This window comes from Dunckerocampus dactyliophorus, chromosome 11 (genome assembly GCF_027744805.1).
Source record: "Dunckerocampus dactyliophorus isolate RoL2022-P2 chromosome 11, RoL_Ddac_1.1, whole genome shotgun sequence".
Classification (NCBI taxonomy): Eukaryota; Metazoa; Chordata; class Actinopteri; order Syngnathiformes; family Syngnathidae; genus Dunckerocampus; species Dunckerocampus dactyliophorus.
This window is the reverse complement of record NC_072829.1, coordinates 21,312,885-21,325,846: the sequence shown is the minus strand read 5'-3', so window position 1 is coordinate 21,325,846 and position 12,962 is coordinate 21,312,885. Positions and strand designations below refer to the sequence as shown.

The window sequence follows — 12,962 nt, the reverse complement described above, 5'->3', positions numbered from 1 at the left end:
CACAATAACTTACTTCTCTTGTGCCCATAAAACATGCAAGTAGCAATGTTGAGAAGACTGTCTATTTCATTGGACAAACTCCAGCAAACAACCTATCAGTGGAAACTCAGGATGCCATCTGCACAGCACAACGCCTTTTATGCTTATAGAGTGTTTTTGCATTCCAAATAAGGCTTTGAACCGCTTGTGTAAGTTAAGGTTAATGTTGTTATGGGCATGTTGACTAGTCTTATTTTTGTCTTTTCATCACTTTTGACGTGACATCCATATTTTCTCTGCTTGTTAATGGTGGTCAGTCTTTACTATGGACGATGATATGTCATGCTTTGAATGCCTTTTATGCTCTTTGTGGGCCAAAAATGGAAAATTAAAACATATATAAGGGATATTTAGAGTAATTTAGTGTGCAATTGCAACTATTTGTCTGTTTTTTAATAGTAATTTTTAATAACCTCATGGGGAGGTTATTTTTTGTCACGTCATGCAATGTCCTGAATTGCCATGAAAAAGGAATTCATAGGGCTCACAAATGATAAAAAAGGAACTGATTAATCCCAATTTACAAATTAATTAATCATGATTAATCACCATTTAAAGCTATGTCTGAAATATGTCAATTTTCACAGTATTTTATTAACAGAAAGATAAATGACAGGACAGGATTATATATATTTAACATACTGTATGTTTATTAACAGCTTCAAGTGAACTGAAAATTGAAATCAAGCTAAACATACTACAGTACACACCATCATATCTGTGTAGAAAATAGCGGATTGCTGCCGTCATAACAGACGTGTGGCTGCGCATGCATTAATTACTTAGTTACCACCGTTAACACTTTATTTCTGACAGCCGTAGTTTCTTAAGTTTTTACGTTTTGGGGGCTCTGACTGTATACAATGTGCGCCCACACATATCCATCACCTGTCCACCAGCATCTACTATCTGTTGTCTCCTCGTCTTCTCTCCCTTCCCCATGTTCTCTATTAATCACTCTCTCATGGTCCGGTGCTCCGTCTGTACTTATCGGTCTCTCGTTAGCAAAGGGATCTGTCCAGAAGCTAAACGCGATTAGGCAGCGCTCCAGAGTCATTCTGATAAACAGATAAATGTGGTTAGCGCCATGATGCCTGTCTTGCCCTGCTGCTGTAAGGAGAGACCATTTCCTGGGCGCAGGGTCTCTTCCCGTAAAGTCAGGCCCACGGAGACGTCAACAGGAAGGGGAACCTGATCCAGAGCAGAGCCTGGCCTCGTCTGGCAGGACGGTCACTCATTAGCCGGCCCCAGACTCCCCCACCCCACACCCTGCACACCACAACCTGAGCTACTAAGCTCCAGCTTCCAGCACTCCCTGCTCACTTACTGCAGGACCATTAGCGACAACACAGTGCAGCTGGACAGTGGATCATCATCATCACAACATATGGAGCCAAAGCAGGCATTTCCAGGCTTCATTAAGAATCTCCTCACAAAATGTGCCTCTGGGAAAACTTTCTCTCTGATTTAAGAATTTGTGTGGATAAACAGGAGTGTCTCTCACTGAATGGGCACAAAAAAAAGTTGCCAGTGTGTGCCCCTCTAATAATTGAGGCCAACCGTTGAGAGGAGTGTGGTCAACAAAGTGTTATTACCTAATAAAGGCACAAATCAATAGAGCCGAAATGAACAAGTGGGCCTGCCAGCCACTGCTGTTCATTTAGAGGAGAAGGAGACACCACTGAGCGAGGAGGAGAAAGACGTAGGGCAGGCAAAGACATCACCAGGACAAGTCGTGTAACCACCAAACATGACACACAAGCAGGACAAGTGATTTCTCTATCTTCCTTCTACATCTACCTGGGCTCTCCATCTTTGGCTCACGGTGACGTCCGCTGTGTGTGTGTGTGTGTGTGTGTGTGTGTGTCTGTGCATGTGTATGCTGCTCTGTGAAAGTGTGTGTGTTGGAAGTAATAAAGTCCACCCGGGGTTGACTTCGATCCACTGACCCAGCAGGAGGTAAGACTGGACAGCTATGATGGATCACCTAACCTCCTTCTGCCTCGCTCTTCCTCTCTCTCTCTCTCTCCTCAACCTCCTTTCCTCCTTCTCCCCCATTTCCTCCCACCATCACTCCCCCTTTGCCAATCTAAACGACCTTACGCACAGCACAAGCATGAATAGAGCCGCTTGTGCATTTTCCGTGCAAAAAAACCCCATGCAAAAAATGTCCATGAGCGTGTAATAAAATGTTAATGTTCATACAGTGTCCAGGGAATATAGTCATTTGTCTGTATGTGAGGTCATGGTGCCCTTGTGGCATGTATATCCATACGCTATGAAACCAGAGAAGACATAAATACATCTCTGTATCAGTCCTACCAAGACAAATTGCTATGCAATAATTGCGTGTGGCAGAGCGACACCAACACGGACAAATGAGAGGAGTCGTGGATGCACGGTACCTTGGGTAATCTCTCCTGGTCTCCAGGGTGTCTGGGGATGACCTTCTGTAACCTCTGGAAGCCGTAGTCTATAGTTGGCTCGTTCAGCGCTGAGCACAAACAAGAAAAGACATGATGGAAATTTAGGATGTTTGATGCTTAGTAATGAAAACACTTGCGTGTTATGATATGAGGAAAATAAGCGACTCACGCCTGCTGTAGAAATGACTGAATTAAGCGCATGAATATTTCAACATTTAGGCTAAACATGCAGAAAATGTGGGCGTTCTATTAGTCTGGTGTGTGTATTTGTTTGCATGTGATGTAATGAATCTCTCTCTGTCGCCCGCTTTGGTGCTTAATAAAAAGCCAAGAATCAGGCATTGAGTGTGTTTTTGTGCACGCATGCATGTCAATGTGTGTGTGTTTGGGTATGTGTCCTGTGGTCCTATGTTGATCAGCGACTAATATAAGCAATTACAGAGCTGGGTTCCAATATAACAAAGGCTTGATCGCTCCGGGGAACAAGCTAAACACACACGCGCACGCACACACACACATATATAGAGTCAGATCATCCAGACAGCAGGGAGAAAGCCTTCTCTCTGCATGCTGTGGTCGTGCGAGTGTAATTGAATATGAGAAGATTTACCATGAATATTTAAACATTTGAATAAATACAATGAAGATCTGAGGCTTACAGTACAAACACTTCACAGAGGAGGACTGTTGGATAAATGCTCTCCTCGTATAATTCATTCCTAATGCACTCTAGCTCTGTTTTCTCTCCCCTCACGGCCCCCCCCACCTCCTTGCAGGTTGCCCGGGGAGTCAGTGCATGGATAACAGCCTTTGCTACTACTCTGACACTGCTTCTGTGTTTGTATGCATGTGTGTGTCTCTACTTGAACACAAAGGAAACCCATATATGTGAAGGATTGCCCTTATGTGTCTGTGCCGTCCGTCTGTCTCCCCTGTGGGTCACAGCTTGGACGTTTCCTGGGGGCCGATGCCCTGCTCGCCTCACATCTGAGCAGCCAGGCTGACTAGGCGGCCCCTAGAAAAAAGGCCCCTAGAGGCTATGAGTACAAGCTGTCCTGCTGGACCTCTAGCGGCTTCAGCAGGGCTACTCCCTGAACACTCAGACAAGCTGAAAACAAAGCACAGGCGCAGGAATAGTGGATGCTACACATGCATTTGGACAAATCATGCAATAGAATTTCCAGTAGGAAGAGCGTAAAAAGCTATAGAGGGAAAGTTGGGAGGAAGATAAACTACCATGGACCGTCTATGGCAGAGGGCCCTCGGTTGTATTTGTCCAAGGGCCAGTATTTTTTTCGGCAGGAGTGTACAGAATACAAGAAGTACAGCATAGTAAACCGAGGACCACCTGTACAGTACCTCACAACCTAACCATCTGTGAAGGGACAACACTATAGAAATAAAATTTGCCATACAAGCTGAACACTAACTACTCGGGGTGTCAAAAGACACCCAGCTCATGAGACGAGACGATATGCGAGAACGATTTTTTTTTTTTCCAAAGTTTGCAGGTGCAATTTCGAAATGTTTATTGCAGCACAAATTGATGCTAAGCTGTATTATTGTCAACATTTTTTGAGACCAAATAAAGGGATGTCCTATATTGGCTTTTTTGCCAATAACCGATATGCCGATATTGTCCAACTCTCAATTTTTTTATTTTTTCTATCTATCTATCTATCAAGTGTAGTTCCTCTTCTGCTGTAGCTAAAGAGTTGTTGCTTGTGGATGAGTTGAGTGGAGAGTAAACTGATTGGTGCCACCCACCTCGACTCCTGTCTCGTTGTGAATTGCATCTCCACATTTGGTGACCCTTGACGTCAGAGACACAGAGACAATGAGGCCATGCCGGCGTCGCTACAAGCTAACGAGTTAGCTAACGTCGGCACTATCTGCGGCACACCCACGGCTGTGGTTTCAACATATCAAGCCCGGTTCGGACTGCGAGGAATAACACAGGATGTGACGAAGTATTTCCACGTATTGCCGTCGCTGGATGCCTCGATGACTGGAAGTACGGGAGCCCATAGGCCAATACATACAACAGTTTTTTATTGTCTGTCTTCATTGTTTTCCCTAACAATAATGCAATATTTCAGCTTTCACCCTGGGGCCGCACGGTGGCCTAGTGGTTAGCATGTTGGCCATGTTGTGACTCTAAATTCTCCATAGGTATGAATGTGAGCGTGAATGGTTGTTTGTCTATATGTGCCCTGCGATTGGGTGGCGACCAGTGTAGGGTGTACCCCGCCTCTCGCCCAAAGTCAGCTAGGATAGGCTCCAGCATACCCGCAACCCTAGTGAGGATAAGCGGCATAGAAGATGGATGGATGGATCTTTCACTCTGTATATTTGTAGAATAGGCATTTGTGACGTGATATTTTCTCACAGGCAATTTGTACTGTCTGTCAAACGTTTGGAGCATTTCTTGAAATGCTGGCTTTTCAACTGTATAGAAGAATTTTTTTTGCGATGTGACAAACTACACTGTTTGTGATTGCACACCATTTTGCGCTGGTCTGTATGTGTTTACTTTGCCGATCAAACGTCTCAGTCAGTGTTGACTGTCGGAACGAAGGCTCTGCATTACGATGTGTATTTTTAAACTGGGTCAGGTGAATATGTTTAAGGTGAGCAAGTTAATTTTGTTGCTTTTTTGTTGCCACCACTTTGGAACAAAGTCGGCATACTGGCTTGTCCATGTTGATGGGCTCACCTTTCTCTTTCTGTTTGAAGCACGAATATTCCTACACAGGGGCTGTGGCATTTTGCTTTGCAAGCATCTTTTTCCCTCCTAATTTCGACTACGTTACCTTGCATTGCCCCTCACGAGGCTACACTCTTCTGCTGTGTGTGTGCTAGCGGCCCCGCGGCCCCCCCACAGAGACAAAGAGACTGTAAGACTGACAAGAGGGCTTAGTCCATTCATGCCGTAGTCCTATGGAACATTGTTCTATAAGAGAACCCTCTTTCTGCTTGTTTGGAAGTGAGAGATGAGGAAAACAGACACGCATGCACATGGCAATATATGGAAGCCGGCAAAATTATTGAGTTAATTTTCATTTATCGTGTGATGAATTCATTTATTATCGCAAGGCAGTTTTTTTAACGCGTTTTAACTCGTGACACCACTACCGACCATTTTAAAACATCTTGTGAGATTCCCAAATTCCAAATTTTACAACCTGCAAAATCGAACTAAAGTATAAATTCTTCCTTAAGGACAAGTATTCGACATTACTCCCCTATTTGATGATCCTTTAAAGCCTTAAGAGGGATTTGCTCTTGATTAGGCTTGCAGTTTGAGGTGATTGTTCTCACAAAATCCTCTCTTTTGTTTGCGAGGCTTTTGTTGTATTATTTATTTTTTTATCAGTTCTCCACAATGCAATGGATGAATCTCAAGTGAACACAAAAAATACATAATGTACAGCAAAAGCCCCTATTATTGAGAAACAAGCAGGCAATCTTAGTAATTGAGAGAAGATGTTACCATTCTCTGTGCTTTTCAAGGACCATAAAGCAGAAGGGCATTGTGCGCTACTTTCTACCTTTTTAGGCTCATACATTTCACACTGGGAATAGTGCTGGAAGAAAACTTGAGTGGCGTAGAACTGGAAAGTGCAGTGCAGGAGTCAAAGCACACTCTCCAGTACAGGTATATTTATAATCTTTAGCTGTCGCTCTCCAGAAGAGCAAATCAAAGCCAGTAAAACATAAATGCCATAAATAAATGAATAGATGAGCAACAGCCCTAGACTGGAGGGATTCACCTAGCAATCACCCACATCAGATCAGATCAATGCTCATGGAAATTTCATGAAGCTTAGAATCTACACCGCTTCATATTTCACCATAATAACCCACAGTGCCGCAGGGGGAGCGGGTCTGAAGGGGCGAGCGAGGAAGAGGACGAGGGGAGGAAGACAGAGGTGGGATGGAGGGATGTTGGAGGTATGTGCTTGAGGGGGGGGCAGGGAATGTGGGAGTTGGTTCAGGAGGTGGAGTAGTGTAATTGAGAGGTCAGATGGTTGGTTGTTACCACTGGAAATGTGAAAGACTGCTGGAGGAAAGATGGAGGAGAGGAAACTCCAGTGTCCACCGTGTCAGAACATGTGTGTGTGTACTTGCAGGGTTAGGTAATTGGCTCTGAGGCTGCATGTTAGCGCCTTCTCCAGACCTCGGACGGTGGCTTAGGAGCTGATCATATCACAACCCTCTGTCTCTCTATTCTTCTCTCTCAACTCATTCGTCTCCCTCCTTTACTCACCCCCTCCCCTCTGCAGTCTCCAGTGCTCAGGTGTGATCTCATAAGCGCTGCTTGGCGATCGATGCCGCCAGTGGCAGGGGGTTCAATAGCCCTGAATTACGGCTTCATTTCTCTCCCCCCCCTTCCCTACACACAGATGAGAGCTGGCCCCCATCACCCACCACTACACACACACACACACACACAATCCAGATCAATAACTTACAATCTAATTTTTATCCATTTTTCCATAAACCTCGAGATTGCGTTTATTTGGAGAATCCGACAAGCTAAATAAAGCATCGCTTGAAAATGTCAGGGAGACTAATGCATGGCTGGAAATTCATACAGAGAAAACAGATGAGTGGAGCTTTCTGCTTTTGGAGAGAAGGAGGCGTGCTAAAAGATTCTACAAATCAATGGAGGTGTGGAAGCTACTACAACCTAAGCTCTAATTATCTGTTGCAAAAAAAAAAAAAAAAAGCGCATGTCGACAGTTAACAATACCTGACAGCATGGATCCTCAGTGGGAGAATGCAAATTCAGGAAGTATGGATGAAAAGTGTGCGCTTGAATTAAGACATAACAAAACATAGGGAATCATTTCCCTCGGTGAGCACTGCTCATTTCAGCGGCGTACAAAACATCCGACGTTCCAAATTCATTTACATCATCATCATGGAGCAGATGCTTGTGTAATAAGAACTGAGCATGCTAAAGAGGGAAGACAAGCCACATGGTGCAGAAAATTAATCTCAATCTCAAATCGAGGTGTGAATTTCCTCGCAGTTAAGACGGCGTAAATGCGGAGCGTGTGCTGCTATCTCAGCTGGCCCTCTGTCTCCAGCTGGAGACCAGCCGTTTTAATCAACAGCAGGCCTCCACCCAAGCTCAATAAAAGACAGCATTCACAAATAGGAGCAAGACAAGTAATTGATCTCCTCGTGCTTGCACCCCACTTTTATTGCCAGATGACTACATGCTGCAGTTGGGTGTCGGGGATGTGTGCGAATATGCTCGTGGTATATCGCGTGTGCATATGAATGAGGAGTATATCTGGGAGTCTAGTCTGTGTTTGGATAGAAAGGGAGGCAGTACATTTCCACTCTCATTATGTTCCCTTTTTGCGCTGCCATTATTGATGGATTCCTGCATTGACACCTGCGGTATCTAATGAGATCCAATACAAGAGCTCTATCAAAAATTCTGCCCTTTCCAGAGAATACTGGGATTTGACTGACATTGACAAAGAGATACTTATTTACCTTTTATTATTGTAGTGTGCTACTACACTGCATCTGGGAGCTGTTTTCAACATTGTACTTGTCTCATATACTAAATAAGATGTGATGGAGTGGAGTTCTACACAACAAGCTAAAACTACAATGACAAAATACTGTAATATAAATTATTAACATTGGACAAAGGGCATAGTTGTTGATACAGCTTTTATTTTGGATATCATTTGGTATTGAAAAAGTGTATACAGTGGATCCCCGCACATTTGCGATTGAACATTCACAGCCAAATTCTCATTTTTGGTGAAGAAATAATTTAGATTTCTATTTTCTCTGAAAATCGGCTGTTTTTTCCCCCGCAGAAAACACATCTCAGTCACATTAAGCCAGTAATCATTTACACATTCGTGATAATACAGTATACATGTAGCAGTGTTAAAAAAAAGTCCACAATGTTTACGTTTATGATGATTTCGCACTTTGTTTGGCGGCCCTTGAACGCACCAAAGTTGTGTGCTTTGTGAGACACAAAAGTATGCATAAAGTATATAGTTTATGAGTGGTGAGTTAGCACAATTCCAATTTTTTATGGGACTCAAAATTTAAATTCAACCTAAATGTGTGTGTGATGCATATTTAGGGCTTAAACTTGGGTTGTGTCGCGAGTGCACAATGGCAATTGAAGAGAGAAGGGGAGGGTTCTGGAGCTGAATTAAATCTAATAATGACAAGTGTTTTTTATTGCAAATGTTGATCCGAAATCCGAGGAGTGCGTTAACGTCGGTAGGTGGCAGGAGCGTTTTGGAGGGGGTGTAGTGAGCCATGTGTCAAAAATAGACATTTTTATCGGCGTATCAATTACTCGCAGTTTTTCACCATTCAATGTTTTTTGGAAACGTGACCCTCTACTGTATTTCCATATTGCCGCAGTCTCCACTTTATGATGATGTCCTGTTAAAAGTATGTAGCTAAGCAACCGATGAAAACATATTTTATAAAACATGTTTATAATGACTTTCTATTTGCTGCCATTAAAACAAGTACTTCCGCTTTAAATCACACACCCTCCATTCGCTTTGTATTGGAGACAAGCAAAGACTCACAATGCACTGAAAGGTGCTGTCCCTCTTCGGCTCTGAACTACACTTTTTTCAACCAAAAACTTTAAGAACGCCACCGGCTAGCGGATTTTACCAATAGTGGTTTAAAAGAACCGTTTGAGCAAATAAATGTCTACGTATTTGTCACAATCCAAAGGTAAACTTTGTAAAAGTTTGTTTGACCCGAATAAAATCATTGCCACTGTCTGGTACAAGCGTACATGTCCGGAGCGCATGCACACACACAAAAGCAGTCTCCGAGAAGTGACCGACAATTTGCAGTCATGAAGTTATGCTATACATTCAATAAGTAACAATTAGTAACAAAACCTTTCCAAATCTCCATCATTAGCTGACAACAAACATGGCTGATGCGTGTGTGTGTGTGTTAGTGTGTTACAGGGGGATGTGCAGGAATATAAACATCCCCCCTCCATGCCGTACCCAACCAGACGAGACAGCACTTTCTTTTAATGAACCAAGCGTTGGCAACCTTGGATTATGTGGGAAATATTTTCAGCAGATGACTGACATTAAAGTTTTATTTTCACTGAACAGAGTCTGATTGATACTTGCAAGTACAAAGCCACAGATATGCTGATTCCAATGTAAATGCTATGCTTTGATGACACTGTGAGCAGGATTTTGATATTTGAGACTGCCTAATAACTGCTCCTATTGTAACCTCACCTTTTGAGGTGTTTCCAGTGTAAAATGACATGGAGCAGGCAGACTTTCTCTGCTCCTGAAACTAATTTGGAGCACAGAAGCAAAGATGAACAGAGATGTCAGCAGTCATCTTGACTGGTTTGAATTCCGTTCTTGACTTTTTGTCTTTTCCTCCCTGTCTACTTCCTGAATGATGTTTCCTACACACCTAATATCCAGCGAGCACAGGAAGACTACCCCTAATGTTTGTCCGTGCGCGTGTGCGGATGCCTGCCGCTGCATGCAGTGCCGACCTTAATGTGAGCAAGCAGGGCCTTTTAATATCAGCACAGGCTGAAGTGGAAGCACTAAGCAGACAAGGCTGCATACTGAGGAGGGAGGGATTGCCTTTTGAACGACAAGGGCGATTCATCAATTTTCTCAATCTGTTGGCCAGCACCTCTGTGCCACACACACACAAGCACATACTCACACGTGGGCCCTGCTGACAGGCGCTATTATTACCATCTTATATTGCATGGAGAAAAGAAAAGAGAGGGCTTCGCTGATGAATGCTATATAGACAGCGATCCAGTTAAAGGTGATACACAGTCAAACATGGAAATGCATTTATACAGGGCGGGGAGGGAGGAGGCAGGCAATGACCTGATAATGACAGAGAAAGAAAGAGAGAGAGATTAGGGGGAAATGTAAGCCCCAGAGGTGGGTAAGGCAGAGGGCATAGAGAGGAACAGAGAGGGGGGATAAGGGGATAAAAAGACAGAGGAAGAGCAGAGAATGAAAAAACATTCTTTTATTCTTATCAGTGGAGAGCTTAATTGCCTTTGATGAGTCTAATTGGGGCTTTCTGAAGTCTAATGGCAAAGGAGTCCTCAGAGACAGCAGAGCACACATTACAGTAATGGCTTCGCTTCCAATCTCTTCTGCACCAAAAGTCCCCTTCTTGTCTCCTCCGTCCTGGACTGCTTGGAAATGTTTGCGGGTGCTTGTAGAGCATCAATGATCATGCTGAGCAGCACAAGCCTATGGATGGTAGCATCTGTATGTGTGTGTGTGTGCGTGTGTGTGTGTTTGCAAAGTAGCAGTAGCAGCAGTATTGGGTATGTGTTGACTTAATTAGGTCTGTGTGCTGCTCGCTTTCCTCTCCTCAGCAGAAGTTGATTAGCAATGCCAGCTGTCCCCAATGTAATTCAGGGTGTGCATGTGTGTGTGTGCACGCAATATACGAGCGTATGGGTGTCTGCGAGCGGGGAACTGTGTCGCCGTGTGTGTGTACGCGCGAGCTGCCAGCTGCCACGCGGTGCTGCCAATCCTCCATGATTAGTACCCACTGGCAACTGGGCTCAAACTGGTGCCAAACAGACTCAGGAGGGCAACATGGCCCATGGTAATCCACCATCTCTCTCCTCTTCACTCTCATCACTTGCTTTGTTCCTCCAAACTCTTTGCCTCTCATTGTCATATGAGACACCCAATGTGAGGAAAGCTGGAGGGGCCCTGCTTGGCGGATACAAGTAGCCACGGTCGTGAAGAGAGCAATGAGTGGAGTGGGAGCTCTGCCTTGACACAGCTGACTATATTACGAAGCTGCCAGTGCTTGGCAAGGAGCATCAAAGTCCCAGTGGATGACCTCTGCTAAGTCTCACCTGTTGAGACTCTTCAATGTGCCACCAGAGAAGCCAAAAGGCAAAGGTGGGGGATGAATTCATTCAAAGAGGCAACTTTGGAATAAGTGAATGTGACAAGGTGAAAGAGAGGAGGGCTGGGAAGAGATGGGGTGTTTATGCATACCCTTTCCCCATGTCTGGCACATTAAAAGGCTGCACACACACACACCTACACACATTTATAGGCTTGGCAGCGTTGAAGGCTGTTGGACAGCTCTGGCATGGCAAAGGCTGCCCACCCATCTGCCCTCTGTCTTGGTAATGCAGTTAGAGTCAATATGCATGTGTGTGCTGTGACTACTTCCACACAGTACATACTAGCCCAGGAAGCCTTCTTTGCCACAAGTATGCAAACAGACATGGATTCTGTCAATGTACAATAATTAAAAGACATGCAAAAAAAAAAAAAAAAAGAGCATGCCAAGGATGCAGCCAGCACGCTTGCACAAAAGTGATTTTGTCAAATGTTGGCACTTCCAGCAGGGCTTACATGCTAAGTCCATCAGTGGTTGAGATTACAGACAGATTTATGTGATTCACATTCTCCCCGGAGACCTGTGTCCACGCGTCAGTTAATCACTGCTTCACATTCACTCTCTCTGCTGCTCTTTTCACCGCCTGGCTATAAATCTACACCGATACATTCTGATGTAACACTTGGGCTATTCACACCCGCCATCAGAAATCACGTGCTCGGTATGGATCGCCCTCCCTCTGCATCCCGCCTTCGACAGGGTTAAATCTCAATAATCCCACTAATCAAAAGGTTAAACCTCCCACTGACCTTCACCTGCTTCATAAAAGAGAGCAAACACATTCCCTGATGTGTTGCTTTTTCTCCTGCATTAGCCTTAGTCATACTATTGAATTTTCATATTTTTGCCACACACATTTGCACGATTGTGAGTACGGCTGCTTTCAATGTGAAAGAGGAACTGCATTATACTGTCAGCAAGCAGATTGGTGAATGGGAATCGCACGATCTCCTTTAATTACACCCTAAACTGCTGGAATTAGTGAGCATTGGTGCATACTATGTATGTAGTACCTGTGTAGATGAAGCGTCCAGGTGTGCCTTTGCAGAACTGTTTGGATTTGTAGGACAGCGTGACCTCCACCACCCCGGGGATGTGTCTGGGTGGAGTCTGCACTCGAATGGCATGTGGGGTAATCAGCTGGGGACAAACAGGTTATTATGGTTAATAGGACTTACCGACAATACGATGTTAGTATTTTGCCAAAAATGTACAGGAATTCCATGATAACCCGTGTTGTTGCTGGTCAAGGAAAAGCATGTACAGTCCATCCCCGCCTTCGCAGGGTTTACATTCTTGGACCGCCAGGGACTGGCTAAAAACGAGGAATTGAAATGTCCGTGAATAAGTCTATTTTTGACACATGGCTCGCTGGCCCTCTAAATCCTTCTGCCAGCTTGACGTTGACGTTCGCCTCTGATTTTGCAAAAAAAGTGACTGCTACAATTAATTGAATTAATTAAATCAATTAGATTCACCTGCAGAACCCTTCCCATCTATCTTAAAGCATTTAATGTATAAAACGTACTGGTACCCACC

General features: G+C 44.2%; 1 protein-coding gene across 3 annotated transcripts in view; it reads right to left on the bottom strand.

Annotated features, from left to right (window-relative positions):
* ebf1a (EBF transcription factor 1a) overlaps positions 1–12,962 on the bottom strand; it is a 68,510-nt gene that overhangs the window by 15,068 nt on the left and 40,480 nt on the right. For all 3 annotated transcript variants that reach the window (XM_054791591.1, XM_054791590.1, XM_054791589.1), the window contains exons 10-11: positions 12,437–12,563; positions 2,445–2,533 (exon numbers count right to left, since the gene is read on the bottom strand). In XM_054791591.1, coding sequence (XP_054647566.1) covers positions 2,445–2,533; positions 12,437–12,563 — 216 coding nt within the window. The remainder of the gene's footprint in view (positions 1–2,444; positions 2,534–12,436; positions 12,564–12,962) is intronic.